Source organism: Myxine glutinosa, chromosome 5 (assembly GCF_964187855.1).
Source record: "Myxine glutinosa chromosome 5, kmMyxGlut1.1, whole genome shotgun sequence".
Taxonomy (NCBI): Eukaryota; Metazoa; Chordata; class Myxini; order Myxiniformes; family Myxinidae; genus Myxine; species Myxine glutinosa.
Window position 1 is genome coordinate 85217259 of NC_136265.1, and position 17581 is coordinate 85234839.

General features: G+C 44.9%; 1 protein-coding gene across 2 annotated transcripts in view; it reads right to left on the minus strand.

The window, feature by feature from the left end:
* Positions 1–696: 696 nt before the first annotated feature.
* LOC137427389 (uncharacterized) overlaps positions 697–17581 on the minus strand; it is a 33211-nt gene continuing 16326 nt past the window's right edge. Inside the window, exons 3-5 of one of the 2 annotated variants that reach the window (XM_078778307.1) lie at positions 8392–8502; positions 3156–3222; positions 697–2782 (exon numbers count right to left, since the gene is read on the minus strand). In XM_078778307.1, the coding sequence (XP_078634433.1) occupies positions 1329–2782; positions 3156–3222; positions 8392–8460 (1590 nt within the window). In that variant the 5' untranslated portion in view covers positions 8461–8502 and the 3' untranslated portion in view covers positions 697–1328. The remainder of the gene's footprint in view (positions 2783–3155; positions 3223–8391; positions 8503–17581) is intronic. The other variant, XM_068116850.2, reaches the window with a different exon arrangement.

The following is a 17581-nucleotide window of genomic DNA, read 5'->3' on the forward strand; positions in this document are numbered from 1 at the left end:
TGCGAGAGCAGCAGAGCATGTTCTTAGGACACGTGAGCTGACGCCATCCGGTCTAACAGCAGATTCAGAGCCGAGGGTTGAAAGAACCTTCTCCACATTCACAGATACAAAAGACATCGAGCCCAGGAGCAGTTTGATATGACAGGACAGGATGAGTTTGGTCTTCTTCCAACCGGGAGTGATGGGTTGTGTATACAAGATTTGAAAGCAAACACAAAATTGAGGCATTCAGCCTTCTCATGAGCGGAATCGGCTATGGCGTCATTTGAAGAGAGGGATGGAAGTGGACCATACTCCTGAGGCAGACTAACAAGGCACCATCAGGTTTTAAAGCAACACAGTTCATTCCTGAGGTTGGACATATATTGTTCTTTGGCTGTCCGAAGAGTGGAACCGAATTCAGTTTCACACAATGTACATTTCTATGGGTGTTTTCCATTGTGATTTTTTTTACCGAGTAGTCTGTTGGGCAATGCCATCTGGAACAGCGTTTGTCAGTCCGTCCAGTGTATGTATGTATGTATGTATGTATGATTGTATGTATATATGTATGTATGTATGTATGTATGATTGTATGTATGTATGTATGTATGTATGTTCCTTCCACCCGCATTTTGCAGGTTTTTTTTCCCCCACTTAAAATTCGTTTTCTCTGCAAACGTTGGTCCGATTGACACAAAACTGTCAGCATAGAAGTACCTCCTGTAGAATTTTTTAATGATCATTGTGACATAATAAGTCATGTGGTACGGGTGCATTCTCTGAAAAAAACGATAAATGTTGCACCTCTATACATCCTAAACCACTCCATGGAAGTAAATTGAAGGGTGGCTCATTGTAAAGTACTCCCCATGGGGAATTACATATGTTAATGATGATGTTCCTTCGTTATGACATCATAAATCGACAAGTAGAATGTTTGATCTGATCAGTATGAAATTTATTGAGCGCAATCTTAGGATAAATTGGTTGACAAAATTTTTTGATGATGTCATCGGTGAAGTTGTTTGGCGGTCATTTTACAGCGCAGCACGCAGGGAAATGCCACCTGGAACAGCGTTTGGCCGGCCATCCGGTGTATGTCATTCACAAACGTCCACCAATCAAAGCTGAGGGTCTGGTCACATGTCTCGTGTTCCATTTGGCGATCCAAGCCCGGCTACACTGTTGTTGGGCTATCGGTCTTGTTAAATGGATTTTGAGGTTCCACAAATGATTGCATTAGTTCCTCAAACTGTGTGTTTGTATGAATGTTCTCCATTGTGTATTCCCATGTATATTTTAAGGGCGGAGGGATTAATGAAAGACTTTCCACAAATTGTGCATTTCTACAGGCGTTTTCCATTGTGAATCGTCATGTGTGTTTCAAGGAGGGATGATTGTTTAAAAGATTTTCCACAACTTATGCATTTGTATGGGCATTCACCATTATGAATTTTCATGTGTCTTTTAAGGCTGGATGACTGATTAAAAGATTTTCCACAACTTGTGCATTTGTATGGGCGTTCACCATTGTGAATTCTCATGTGTGATTTTAGGTAAGATGACCGATTAAAATTTTTCCCACAACTTGCGCATTTGTACGGGCGTTCTCCACTGTGAATTACCATGTGTTTTTTAAGGTAGGCTGAGTGATTAAAAGATTTTCCACAACATGTGCATTTGTATGGGCGTTCATCATTGTGAATTATCATGTGTGAGTTAAGGGTGGATGACTGAATAAAAGATTTTCCACAATTTGTGCATTTGTACGGGCGCTCTCCACTGTGAATTCCCATGTGTGTTTTAAAGGTGGATGGCCGATAAAATGTTTTTCCACAAATTGTGCATTTGTATGAGCGTTCACAATTATTGTGAATGATCATGTGTCTTTTAAGGCTGGATGACTGATTAAAAGATTTTCCACAACTTGTGCATTTGTATGGGCGTTCACCATTATTGTGAATGATCATGTGTCTTTTAAGGTTGGATGACTGATTGAAAGATTTTCCACAACTTGTGCATTTGTATGGGCGTTCACCATTATTGTGAATTCCCATGTGTGTTTTAAAGGTGGATCGCCGATAAAATGTTTTTCCACAAATTGTGCATTTGTACGGGCGTTCACAATTATTGTGAATGATCATGTGTATTTTAAGGCTGGATAACTGATTAAAAGATTTTCCACAACTTGTGCATTTGTATGGGCGTTCACCATTATTGTGAATCATCATGTGTGTTTTCAGGTGGGACGGCCGATTAAATGTTTTTCTACAACTTGTGCATTTGTACGGGCATTCATCATTGTGAATTATCATGTGTGTTTTAAGGTTGGATGGCCGATTAAAAGATTTTCCACAACTTGTGCATTTGTGCAGGCGTTCATCATTGTGAATACTCACATGTGATTTTAGGTTGGATGGCCGATTAAAAGATTTCCCACAACTGATGCATTTGTATGGGCGCTCTCCACTGTGAATTCTCACGTGTCTTTTAAGGCTGGATGACCGATTAAAAGATTTCCCACAACTTATACATTCGTATGGACGCTCACAATTGTGTTTTCGCAGATGTGTTGCAAAGCTGGATGAATGACTGAAGGATTTTCCACAAACTGGGCATTTGTATGGGCGTTTTTCATCTTTCTTTTTGAGAAAATTATTCTGTGAAAACATTTCCTCATTCGGTTTGTCTTGTTTGTAAAACGTCCTCTTCTTTGTTTCAGTTGGCGAGTTCTGCAGGTGTGTGTCTGCGCTGTTCATAAAAGTAGGTGCAGTCTCCCTTGCAGATTCAGTGGATTCACCTGTAAATACAACATCAAATGACCTGTAGAAAGAAATAAAATTTCACATGCCCTGACAAATGCACGAACATGTTTTTGTTCCACTGCAGAAAGAAATAAAAAAGATTTGGGAGGTAAATCTTCACCTACAAAAGGCAAAAAAAAAAAAAAAAATCTCTATCTCTGTCTCTCTCTCTCCCTTTGTGTTGCCCTCCAATGTTGTATTACATTGTTTTAATGAGGCTAATTCAGTGACATGTCCTTTTTGTACGCTTTCTGAAGACCTTTTTAACACATCTGTAGATTGTGCAAGACACTCCATTCTTTGTTTTTTTTTTATCACCGTATTAACTTTTCTTTCTCCACACGTTTTTTGTTTTTTTTGGGATATCACCTCGTGGCAAAAAGAGCTCTGAGACTGCTCGTGTTACTCTCTTGATTTCCATTGGAAAATTGGCAATCTGAAAGACAAGAAAAGCAAAGCTCCTTGCAAATGCTGATATTTTACGTGATGTAATTGTTTTTAAGGCTCTTGTCATGGCAAGGTTATGTATGGAATTTTTTATTTTGTCAAATGAAAGGTGATTTGTAAACCTTTGTGCAAAGATGGTGTGTAACGGGTGGCTGTTGTAAATTTGATAACGGCGTGTTACATTTATTTATTTTTGTGTCAAAAGGGTTTTTTGTTGTTGTTGGGCTGCACATGTTTGGAATTGTCATGATTTTATTATTATTTGTATGACGTGTGTTTTTCTTACCTTTATAATAAACCAGCTTCAAAAGTCAAAGTCTCTCTCTCTCTCAATCTCTCTTTCTCTCTGTCTCACTGTTTATTCCGAAACCAACACCATGCAAACACGACAAATAAAGGAAATGCACGATAATACAACAACAACAACAACAACATGCATTTTAAAGGCCATTTTCCCTGCTAGAGCGGGGGTTAGCCTTGCGGTCCCCATGACAATCTTCTCCATTTTGCCCTATTTTCTGCATCTCTCCTCGTTAACCCCCTTGCCCGCATTTCTTCTTCCACCATCTTTAGCCAAGTCTTTCTTGGTCTTCCCTGTCCTCTGCTTCCTTCTACATTCATTTCCATCACTCTTCTCAACCAGTCACTTTCATCCTTCCTCAACACATGACCAAACCATCTCAACCTGTTCCTCTTCACAGCATCAATCACAGGCTCTATTCCCATCATCTTTCGCAATTCATCATTTGTCTTCCTCTCTCTCAACGATACTCCGCACATCCGTCGAACCATTCGCATTTCCACCCTTTCCAACCTTCGTTGCTGCTCTACGTTCATTACCCACGTCTCGCTCCCATAAATCATAACACTTCTCACACATGCAGCATACACCTTTCCCTTCAGCTTCAACGACACTCCCCTCATCATCAGCACGCCACTCAGTTCCCGAAACTTCTTCCATGCACATCTCACTCGAGCAACCGTTGCCGAGTCTGATCCACCTTCTCCATTCAGCATGTCTCCGAGGTAGCAAAATGTTTTCACACCTTCCAGCTTCACGCCGTCTCCAAGATCCAACTCAACATTTCCTCCATCTGCAGCTCCCTCTGTGCACACCTTACATTTGAATGTAGCTGCCACACTGGTTAATGACCCTCTCAGACCACTACATTTTTGATGAACCCACTCAGCGCACATTGTACATTGAATGGAGTTCACTCCGACACCCTTCCTACACACAGCACAGGGCCACTTCCCAGTTCTTTCCACCTCACCACATGCTTTACCACTTGCCATCACCTTCGTCTTTCCGATATTCACCTTCAGACCTTTTGTCTCCATACATTCCTTCCACGTGTTCATCTTTTCCTTCAGTCCATCCATACTTTCCGCAATCAACACCAGATCATCTGCATACAACAACTCCCACGGTAAACCCTCCTTTACGTTCTGAGCCAGCACCTCCATCACAGCTACAAATAGTAGTGGACTTAGTACCAACCCCTGATGCACTCCCACCTTCACCTCAAACTCACCACTGTTCCCGTCCTTCATCCTTACAGCTGTGCGCGCTCTTTTGTACATTGCCATCACTACTCTGATCAACCATCCTCCACTCCTAACTTCCTCAATGCCCATGTCAATACTTTGCGTGGTACCCTATCGAATGCTTTCTCCAGATCAACAAACCCAAGAAACAACTTCTTCCTCTTCTCCATGTACTTCTCGTGCAACTGCCTCACAATGAAAAGTGCGTCTGTCGTTCCTCTTCCTGGCATGAATCCAAACTGCATTTCGTTGGTCTTCACTTTCTTCCTTATCCTCCTCTCCAACACCCTTTCCAATACCTTCATTCCATGCTCCAATAACTTTATCGCTCGGTACGAGCCACACTCCAGAGGGTCACCTTTCCCCTTGTATAGAGGGACGAGGGTACTCAGTTCCCAATCCACTGGAATGCGGCCTTCTTTCACCACCAGATTACAGATCTCTGTCATTCTCTTCACACCCCAACTTCCTGCTGCCTTCAACATATCTCCCACAACTCCCGTCGGCCCTCCCACTTTTCTACCCTTCATTGCATTGCTCACGATAATAATGTAATAAAAACTACAACGACACTCTTTGATGTCACAACGTCGACCAATATGTCTCCGCCCACATCATAACATCAAAATAATCCTTGTACAAAGTTTGATTTAAATCCATTCAGCTGTTCTCAAGTTATCACATTTTTACATAACACGACATCTGACCTTTGGCTTTTGACCTTGGGACCCCAAAATATAATCAGTTAATCTTTACATCATCATACATATCTGTACAAAGTTTGAATTTGATCCATTTAGCCATTCTCAGGTTATAGACTTATAACAGACTTTGACCTTTGACCTCTTGAACCCAAATTCTAATCAGCCAACCTTAACATCATTATACATACCGCTACCAAGTGGGAATTAGATCACTTCAGCCGTTCTCAAGTTATAGACCTATTACAGGCTTTGACCTTGACCTTTGACCTTTGCCCCCGAAATCTAATCAGTTAATATTTACGGAAACCCTGCCTCCAAAGGAATCGTCACATTAGGCGACACCCCGAGTTTCATCATTGTTCGAGAGGACGTGGGGTGTTTTGCGATAGCTCGGTCGTTGGTCGGCGTGATGTCAGGGTGACATCAGAGCACCTCACCGCCTTCTGTCCCGTGTGCACCATAAAAACAACCGCCATTATTCGGCCGCTTGCCTCGGGAATTAAAGACCGTCCAGATATCCGTCCAAGGCTGGTATTCATTGGTTATGGACTTGAAAATATATAGGTCTGGGCGAGAATGGATAATAACAATTACGATAATGGACCTTATCACGATTATAGCAATCATGACAAAATAAATATTGTAATAAGCGCCTTGAGCACCATGTACCATACAATAGCAATCCACAAAAGAACAACCTGAATAGTCTTAGAGTTAAGTGTGTTTGTACTCTTTATTTCATAATTTTGTTGCAAAACACACCGAGCAAGCTGCTTGCTAACGGAACACAACAAGTAAGCTGCATGCCAACGGAACACACTGAGAAAGCTGCATGCTCATATAACACACCGAGCAAGCCACATGCCAACGGAACACACAGAGCAAGCTGCATGACACACCGAGCAAGCTGCATGCTCATAGAACACACTGAGCAAGCTGCATGTTCATAGAACACACCGAGCAAGCTGCATGTACACCGAGCAAGCTGCAGGTTCATAGAACACACTGAGCAAGCTGCATGCTCATATAACACACCGAGCAAGCTGCATGCTTATAGAACACACAGAGCAAGCTGCATGATCATAGAACACACAGAGCAAGCTGCATGCTCATAGAACACACTGAGCAAGCTGCATGTTCATAGAACACACCGAGCAAGCTGCATGTTCAAAGAACACACCGAGCAAGCTTCATGCTCAAAGAATACACTGAAACACTGAGCAAGCTGCATGCTCATATAACACACCGAGCAAGCTGCTTGCTGATGGAACACATCGAGCAAGCTGCATGCTTATAGAACACACAGAGCAAGCTGCATGCTCATAGAACACACAGAGCAAGCTGCATGCTCATAGAACACACAGAGCAAGCTGCATGCTCATAGAACACCCCGAGCAAGCTTCATGCTAACGGAATACACCGAGCAAGCTGCATGCCAATGGAACACACCGAGCAAGCTGCTTGCTAACGGAACATATAGAGCAAGCGACATGCTAACGGAACACACCGAGCAAGCTGCTTGCCAATGGAACACACAGAGCAATCTGCTTGCTAACGGAACATGCCGAGCAAGCTATAAGCTAACGGAACACTCCAAGCAAGCTGCTTGCTAACGGAACATACAGAGCAAGAGACATGCTAACGGAACACACCGAGCAAGCTGCTTGCTAACAGAACACAACAAGCAAGCTGCTTGACAATGGAACACACCAAGCAAGCTGCATGCTAACGGAACACACCGAGCAAGCTGCTTGCTAACGGAACATACAGAGCAAGCGACATGCTAACGGAACACACCGAGCAAGCTGCTTGCTAACGGAACACACCGAGCAAGCTGCTTGCTAACGGAACACACCGAGCAAGCTGCTTGCGAACAGAACACAACAAGCAAGCTGCTTGACAATGGAACACACCAAGCAAGCTGCATGCTAAAGGAACACACTGAGCAAGCTGCTTGATAACGGAACACACTGAGCAAGCTGCTTGATAACGGAACACACTGAGCAAGCTGCATGCTAATGGAACACACCGAGAAAGCTGCTTGCGAACAGAATACACCAAGCAAGCTGCTTGCGAACAGAACACACCAAGCAAGCTGCATGCCAACGGAACACACTGAGCAAGCTCCATGCTAACGGAACACACTGAGCAAGCTGTTTGCTAAATGGGACATTGGTGAAGAAAGTTATACATGACTATCTTCAGGCATTTCAACGGACATCTTTGATGTGGAACTTGGCAAATAATAAATGCCAAGCAATCCCATGTTGTGACTAAAATGGGATAAGCAAATAAATAAATGAAACACATGACACCATCTTTCCCGTTCCGTTTGGTCGGTCCAATGAGCTAATTTGTGAACCAGTGATGGAATTTCAACCAACCTTGGATGAAGTATATAGTATGAGGCAAAGATAACCTGATTAGATGAATGCATCAAAGGTCAGAGGTCATATCAAGTAAAAATGTGATACTTGAAAACGGCTGAAGTTTTAAATCAAACTTGGTTCCAGTTCATGCAATGATGTAATAATGTGGGTGGACGCGTATGGGTGACGACGTGACGTCGAAGAGTGTCGTTGTGGTTTTCTCTCTGTCGCCTTATTTTTACACGAGCCAAGATTATACATAAACATGTAAAATTAATCAATAAAAACTGTGAAATTAAAGCTCAATCAGAATTGACGATAAGACAAATCGAGTAGAAGAGGATACAACAAGATATATTGTTTAAAATATTTTATGTAATAATGAAGGAGATAATTGATGTTTGAGAAATTGATCTACGACCATCATGGTTATTTTCTTAAAGCAATGAAATCATAATGTCGGGTTTTTTTTTCTTCTTAACACCAGAGTTCATCATCAAACTGATCAAATCAAAATGTATAAACATTGACAGAAACCTTGATGGGGATGGTTATTGAAGAAAGAAGGTTCAGCATCATTTGGTTCAGGTCGATCCAGGTGAACATCAATGTCGTGCTCAGTTTTCACTTCCACTTTCACAAATAAGTCTGAAAAAGTAACTTTTATTAAATGCAGGCACTCTTGTGTCACATGCATAAGCACTCTTGTGTCACATGCCTAGCTGGAGCTATCTACCATATGAAGCACAATGTCAGTTTGTGTGTTTGTACAGGTCCTCCTTCATAAAGGTAGGTTTTAAAGGACAATCTTTAACACGAATGTGTGTTCACTCCTGTCTATTTTGAGGATAAAACAAACTCGAAAAACATTTTCCATAAACGAGTAATTATGTCTTCTATTGGAATTGTGGACGCTGGCTTGCAAACCAAGCCTCAATGTTGTTGTTGGGACTTCCGCTTCCGGTCCCTTGAGCAAGGAAGCGACTTCGACCTCTGCACGGCATCAAGGTTTAAGTATTTTTCCCATTTGTGTCTTTGTCAAATTTCCACTCGTTATTCTATTGTGTATATGTTACTGTGTGTTTCAAGTTAATCTTGGTTTGCAATTCGTGCAAACTTGTGTATAATTAAATCGTTTTCTGTTCCCATGGCGTGCGCGGCCTGTTAACTTGAGGCTTCCCTCCCCCTGTTCGGTGTTTTGTGCATTTTTTTTTTTTGTATACTGAATCGAGGCTCGTGAAAGAGCTGACATTTACTTCACAAACAAATCAACCAGACAAACAAAATATATAAAAAGAGGGAGCAGAAGACAAGAGAATGGGAAGCACACAAACACTTGAGAGCACACAACATTTAATAGCAGGGAGATGTGGGGGAGGGAGAGGGCTTGAGGGGAGGAGGCGTGGGAAGGGGGGGGGGGGTGGGAGGAGTATAAAACACAAGGACACCAAGGACTTCCAGGACAGAAGTTTGTATTTCAAAAAGTCGAATTGGGGTGAAATTATCGGGGATAGAAAAGATCAAGGTTTTGGATGGGGAAAGATAAGAGATGGTGGTGAACAGCTGTTTTAAAGACCTGGAGGGTGGAGTGGGATTGAAGAGAGTGAGGGAGTTTGTTCCAGAGGCGAGAGAAAAGAGGAATGAAGGAGTGAAGGTGAGCAGAGTCTTGATTTTGGCAGTTTAACCATAAGAGGGTTGCAGGCAGATCTTGTGCGACCTGTAGGAATATTTGCGGGACAGAGCCCAGAGATAGCTGGGGGGGCAAGGCCAGAAAGGAGTCGGTAGAAGACGGAAAGACCACCAACCTGCCTGCGGTGAGTGAGTGAGAGGCCCTTGGAGTTAGCTTCATCGCGGGAGATTCCAATGATTCTGAATGCTTTACTTTCAACAGCATGAAGACGAGCTAGGTGTGAGGCAGGAGCACCAGCCTAGAGGGGAGAGCAGTATTCCATTGAGCTGTGGATGAAAGCCTTCCTTGTACGTGGTGAGGAGCTCAGGTGTGCCAAGGAAGGACTTCGCACGACGGAGGATGCCCAGTCGGCGACTGGCTTTGGAGGCCAGATTTGAAATGTGGTTTTCCCAGGAAAGATCATGGCAGATAGTGAGACCCAAAAGTTTGAGTGACAGAACTTCTTGGAGAGGATTATTCAGAAAGTAGATGGGAGGGTTGTCCAGTCGGTCTTTTCGAAGAGACATCGTAAGAGTGTGAGATTTGTCAGGATTGAAAGACATGTTCCACTTGTTTGCCCAGTCTGTGATTTTGTCCAGGTCTGCAGAGAGTGAGGAGGCTGCAGACTGCCGATCTGAGGGATGAAGAATGGAGCGACAGAGAGTAGAGTCATCAGCAAAGAGATAGAGAGGATTTTCAAGAGAGTCGGAGAGATCATTGATAAAGACCAGAAAAAGCAAAGGGCACAGAACACTGCCTTGGGGAACTCCAGCCTGAACAGGAAGAGGAGATGAGAGAAACCCATTCAGGGCCACACGTTGACTACGACTAGAGAGGAAGTCCGCCAGCCATGCGTGGAGCTTTCCATGGATACCAACAGAGGAGAGTTTGGTGAGCAGAGCGGGGTGCCAGACCGTATCGAAGGCACGTGATATGTCAAGGGAGACAGCTCTAATTTCCTGTTTGGCATTGAGGACCTCCATCCATTGCTGAGAAAGCAGTAGCAGCATGTCCAGAGTAGAGTGACCAGGTCTGAAACCAAATTGATGATCAGAGATCAAGCCATTGGAGAAGAGGAAAGATTTCATATCTGAAGCAATGATGGATTCCATGACTTTACTGATAATTGAGAGAAGGCCGATTGGTCTGTAGTTGCTGGGATCTGTTTTTGCACCTTTTTTGTGCAAAGCGGTGATGTTGGCAGATTTCCAAGCAGATGGCAGATGACCTTGAGCAAAAGAGAGTGTGAAGAGAACAGAGAGAGGGAGTGAAAGAGCGGAGGAACAGGATTTTAGGACCCGTGGGCTGATGCCGTCAGGTCCAGTTGCAGAATCAGAGTCGAGGGTTGACAGAAACTTTTCCACCTTGTCAGGAGGAAAGGACACAGAGTCCAGGAGCAGCTGGGTACGACTGGGTACGGTGGGTAGAGAGAGGGATGGGTTTGGGACACAAGATTTAGAGGCAAACACAGAGTTGAGGCATTCAGCTTTTTCACGCGCGGAGTCAGCCGTGTGGCCGTTTGAGGTGAGGGAGGGGATGGAGGGGGAACAAACGCCAGAAACATTTGACCAGACGCCACCAGGATTTGGAAGAGAGAGACAGATAAGAGAGTTCTGTCCTGAGAACGGAGAGATATTGTTTCCTGGCTCTCCTGAGGGTGGACACACACTTGTTTCGGGCTTTGTGAAAGGAAATGAGATTTCCTTCCATTGGATTTGCTTTCCAGGAGACGAAAGCAAGTTGTTTCTGGGCAATAGCCTCACCACAAGATTCCGTGTACCATGGACGGGAGGAAGGGTATGACAACAGAAGACGAGATGGGATAAATCTGTGCATGAGAGAGAGCAGTTTGCTTTGGAAGAATTCCCAGGAAGAATTTATGTCAGAGGCGGTCGAGATGGGAGACCAGTCCAGATGATTGATGGCTGCTTGAAGACCGTGCCAGTTGGCCTGAGTGAAATGCTAGACTCGTCGACGCTGAGGAGGCTCTCTGAGAATGGTCAGAGAGATGTCCACTTTAACAAGCACATGGTCAGATGAGCCGATTGGAGCAGAAGAAGAGCAGCAGACATTTTCAAGGAAGTTAGTCATAACCAAGTCCAGAAGAGAAGATGCTCCGTTGATTGAGATCCGGGTCGGGAAATTGACAGATTGCGTCAGTCCCAGTGAGTCACAGAAGTCCTTTGCAATTTAAGTTCTTTCCTTCGCTGTATTGCTTATTTATTAGATTTTCTCTTCTCCCCCTAACTTCCCCGAACATCTACCCTTTGTCTGACGTTTTAAATACAAAGAAAAAAAAAATCTTATTTCCTTCTCCCCTCGCCCCACTCCCTTTCACAACTCGCCTTTCAGCCATAACTTGCCTTTCAAATCCTAGTTTCCTCAATCTCATTTAACCCTTTCTCCTTTCTCTTATCCACGCCCTCACTTCAGGGGCTGTTACCAGATTGTTTTTCATGGTTTTGTTTAAATATGTTCAAACTTTCCCCTGCAATGTTTTATTCAGTGGTTTATTACAACACACTTTATTATTATTTCAGTGTTTTATTCAGTATTTTTAATTTCCTCTTCAAATCATTCCACTTCCAAAAAAAAAAAAAATTCAATCTCTTACAGTCATTCTTCCCTACATTCTCTAAACTCACCTTCATTCTGCCCCTCCTCCATCATTCTCAAACGGATCTCTGACTTGAAAATAACAATAAACCCAGGTTTTAATAAATGTTTGTTTTTCATCAACCCCTCCCCTCCTAAACTCCCCCCTGACCCCTCCCCTTAAAAACTCCTTCCTCACCCATCAACTCCAAAACTCCTTCCTCACCCATCATCTTCAAAACTCCCCCTCACCCATCCCCTTCAAAACTCCCCACTCACCCATCCCCTTCAAAACTCCCCCCTCACCCATCCCCCATCCCCTTTAAAAACTCCCCCGTCACCCCTCCCCTTCAAAACTCCCCTATCACCCCTCCCCTTTAAAACTCCCACCCACCCCTCCCCTTCAAATCTCCCCCCCCTACAATCTCTCTCCAACTCTCCCCTACCACCTCCTCCTCAAAGCTGCCTCCTCTCAACCTCCTCTCCCTTCCATCACATACCTCCACCTCCTCCAACCTTCGACTTTGCTCTGCCCCCCCCCCCCCCCCTCAAACAACACCTCACTGTGCCTCTTCCCATCACCATCAAACCTTTTGTCCTCCACATACTTCCCTTTCTCCTAACTCTTCTGCAATCGGACACAAAATCAACAGCTCTCCCCACCTCCCCTTCTCACCCCTCATTTTACCCCACCCCTCCCCTCCCCTGTCATGTACCCGATGCTCCCTCTCCCTCTTCCTTGATGGTATGGACCTCAAACATCCAGGGCCTTCGCTCAAACCTGACTGATCTCTCCATACAGGTTGCTTCTGACAAACCAGACTTGATCTGCTCAACAGAAACTTTCCTCCTTCATGATGTCTCTGATTCCTTAACCCATCTCTCTCTCTGAACCCACATTTCCCAGTCAAACCCAGCTGCTCCAGGACACTGTGTCCTTCTCTCCTGACAAGGTGGAGCAGTTTCTGTCAAACCTCGAATCTGATTCTGCAACTGGGCCAAACGGCAACAGCCCACAGGTCCTAAAATCCTGCTCTGCCACTCCATCTCACCCTCTCTCTGCCGCTCCATCTCACCCTCTCTCTGCCGCTCCATCTCACCCTCTCTCTGCCGCTCCATCTCACCCTCTCTCTGCCGCTCCATCTCACCCTCTCTCTGCCGCTCCATCTCACCCTCTCTCTGCCGCTCCATCTCACCCTCTCTCTGCCGCTCCATCTCACCCTCTCTCTGCCGCTCTATCTCACCCTCTCTCCGCCGCTCTATCTCACCCTCTCTCCGCCGCTCTATCTCACCCTCTCTCTGCCGCTCTATCTCACCCTCTCTCTGCCGCTCTCTCTCACCCTCTCTCTGCCGCTCTATCTCACCCTCTCTCTGCCGCTCTATCTCACCCTCTCTCTGCCGCTCTATCTCACCCTCTGTCTGTTCTCTTCACCCTCTCTTTTCCTCAAGGTCATCTGCCAGCATCTTGGAAATCAGCAAACACCGCTTTACACAAAAAAGGTGCAAAAACAGATCCTTGCAATGACAGACCAATCAGCATTCTCCCAATAATCAGCAAGGTCATGGAATCAATTATCTCTTCTGACATCAACTCCTTCCTCTTCTCCAATGGCTCGATCTCAGATCATCAATTTGGATTCAGACCAGGTCACTCGACTCTGGACATACTGCTTCTGCTATCTCAACAATGGATGGAGGTCCTTAATGCCAAACAGGAGATCAGAGGCGTCTCCCTTGACATATCACGTGCCTTCGGTACGGTCTGTCATCCCGCTCTGCTCTCCAAACTCTCCACCTATGGCATCCATGGAAATCTCCACGCATGGCTTGCGGATTTCCTCTCAGGTCGTAGTCAACGTGTGGCCCTGAATGGATTTCTCTCATCTCCCATTCCTGTTCAGGCTGGAGTTCCCCAAGGCAGTGTTCTGGGCCCCGTGCTTTTTCTGGTCTTCATCAATGATCTCTCTGACTCTCTCGAAAATCCTCTCTATCTCTTTGCTGATGACTCCACTCTCTGCCGCTCCATTCCTCTTCCCTCAGATCGGCAGTCTGCTGCCTCCTCACTCTCTGAAGACCTGGACAAAATCACAGACTGGTCAAACAAGTGGAACATGTCTTTCAATCCTGACAAATCTCACACTCTTACTATGTCTCTCCGAAAAGATCGACTGGACAACCCTCCCATCTACTTTCTCAACAATCCTCTCCAAGAAGTTCTGTCGCTCAAGATTTTGGGTCTCACTATCTGCCATGATCTTTCTTGGGAAAACCACATTTCCAAGCTGGCCTCCAAAGCCAGTCGCCGACTGGGCATCCTCCGTCGTGCGAAGTCCTTCCTCGGCACACCTGAGCTCCTCACCACATACAAGGCTTTCATCCGCAGCTCAATGGAATACTGTTCTCCCCTATGGGCCGGTGCTCCTGCCTCACACCTAGCTCGGCTTCACGCTGTTGAAACCAAAGCTTTCAGAATTATTGGAATCTCCCGCGATGAAGCTATCTCTGAGGGCCTTTCACTCACTCACCGCAGGCAGGTAGGTGGTCTTTCTGTCTTCTACCGACTCCTCTCCGGCCTTGCACCCCCAGCTCTCTCTGTGCTCTGTCCCCCAAATATTCCTACAGGTCGCACAAGATCTGCCAGCAACCCTCTGATGGTTAAACTGCCGAAATCTCGGCTCTCTGCTCACCTTCACTCTTTCATTCCTCTTTTCTCCCACCTCTGGAACAAACTCCCTCACTCCCTTCAATCCCACTCCTCCCTCCAGGTCTTTAAAACAGCTGTTCACCACCATCTCTTATCTTCCCCCATCCAAAACCTTGATCTTTTCTACCCCCGCTAATTCACCCCAGATCCACCTTGTTTGAAATTCCAACTTCTTTCCTGGAAGTCTTGGCAGTGTCCATATGTTTTATACCTCTCCCACCGCCCCCTTCCCACACCCCCACCCCCCCAAAGCCCTCGCCCTCTCTCAGATCTCTCGATGTCTCCATGTCTCTCGGTCCCTGCTCTCAAATGTTGTGTTTGTGTCCTTCCCCCTCTCTCCCCATCTTGTCTACCGCTCCCTATGTTATATGTTTTATGTGTCGGTTTGTCTTTCTGTGTGATTAATGTTCGCTCTTTCACGAGCCTCGATCTTGTATACAAAAAAAAAAAAAAAAACTAAAAAAAAAAACTACAAGGCAGAGGAGGTGAAATTCACTGTATGTGATGCGAAACGCGCGCAGAGTAAAAGGAGTGTTCATTAACATACGAATGATGTCGAATAAATAAAGAAGATAAAGGCACACCTGACAGGAGGCTTCGCCTTCAGATTTTGGCATGCTCACGAGGCTGCATCGTCAAATAAACGGTTCCAACCCATCATATTTGATCGGCTTTTTACAAGTACTCTAATAAATAGCCCCGAGTGGGCTGACAGTCATTTATTGAGGTTGTAGTTCAGACCACTGCTACTTTGAGAGGACCCCTTTGGGAGCCCCCTGATCCGAAATTGAAAAATACAAAATCAGAAAATGTAAGAGGGAGCGATCCTGTGGACCATCGAGTAATAGGGCTGCATTGGGTTTCAGAACAATAGGTTGATAAATAAGGGACGGGTAGAGATCCTAAGTTGCAGGGGATAACCCCCACCAATCCAAATTTGGAAAAAACAAGCGTTACGCCTAGGTCCCCCATCGGGGAAGTGATGTGAGTTGACAAAGTGGAAGACGCAGAAAACATGCTATGACATGATATTTCGCTCACAAGGTTCAGACATGCATGGAGGCGGCCATCTTGGATTTTGACGTGGCAACCCAATTTTCAATAGCGTTCTTCCTTATGCCTAGATACACCCACACACCAGATTAGAAGTTGGTACTTCGCTTATTTTTCAAGATATTCCGCTCACAAGGTTCAGACGTACATGGCGGCGGCCATCTTGGATTTTGACGTGGCAACCCAATTTTCAATAGCGTTCTTCTTTATGCGAAGACACACACACACCAGATTAGAAGTTAGTAGTTCGTTTATTTTTCAAGATATTTCGCTCACAAGGTTCAGACATATCTATGGTGGCGGCCATCTTGGATTTTGACGTAGCGACCCAATTTTCAATAGGGTTCTTCCTTCTGCCTAGATACGCCCACACACCAGATTAGAAGTTGGTACTTCGCTTATTTTTCAAGATATTCCGCTCACAAGGTTCAGACATACATGGCATCAGACATACGTGGCGGCGGCCATCTTGGATTTTGACGTGGGTTGTACCCACACACCAAATTCGAATGCGGTCCTTCGCTTACGCACGCACATACGCACGCACGCATGCCCGCACGCACGCACGGACGGACGGACAGACACACGGACGGAGGGGAAAACCATAGTCCCCCTTTCGCTCCGCGGTGCGATGGGGGACAAAAAAAAATCCAAAAATGTAAGACCGAGTGATCCTGCAGACAATCAAAACATGTCAAGTTTCAGAACAATCAGCTTGGTGATAAGGGAGAAGGAGCAAAAATAGCAAAAAGTAAATGGACGGACACACATCCGGACATCACGACACATTTTATAAATTCATCTCCTCAATAATCGAGATATGACGACCTAAAATAGCTCAATGAATATTTTTTTTCAAAATCGTTGATCTGAGGTCTTCCTTGAAGAGAGAAAATAAAATATTTCCCAACGTGATTAGCGTGATTTCAAAACGTTACAATATCAAAACAAACGTTCTGTACAAACTGCCCCAATGTTACGAAATGCTTCCTAACCAGCCACAACCTCAGTGGGAATTTCAACATAACACAAAATCACAACCAACAAAACAAACAAGGCAAGAAAAATGTCGACAAAGGAAAATAGAGAAGATTTTCTCTCCAACCTGGATGGTTTTTTTTGGCAAAACACAGACAATTGCGATCCAACGTGCAACGAGTTGATGTTTTAGTCCCGAAAGTCAACCCGGATTGAAAACTAAATGACAGAGTGCGGCAGGTTAACAGATGGCCAAATGCAGAGGTTGAAATGAACAGACCAAAGCTAAGACGTGTGACCATATGAAGAGTGGAGTGGAAAGGATCAAAATAGTCAGAAAGTGAAGAAATCTCAGGAGTGGTTTGGAAAAATCACGTGTTGATGACTAATTGTGTTGAAGGACTTGACTTGCAAGATACATTCGAAGTATACACACACACGTCTTTGAGCTTCATTGTCTGAGTTCAAACCTCGACGCACTTTTAACCGCCATTCTGGTTTTTTTGGGGGGGTTTTATTTTTTTGTATACAAGATCGAGGCTCGTGAAAGAGCGAACATTAATCACACAGAAAGACAAACCGACACACAAAACAAATAACATCAGGAGCGGTAGACAAGATGGGGAGAGAGGGGGAAGGACAAAAACACAACATTTGAGAGCAGGGACCGAGAGACATGGAGACATCAAGAGATCTGTGGGAGGGAGAGGGCTTTGGGGGGGGAGGCA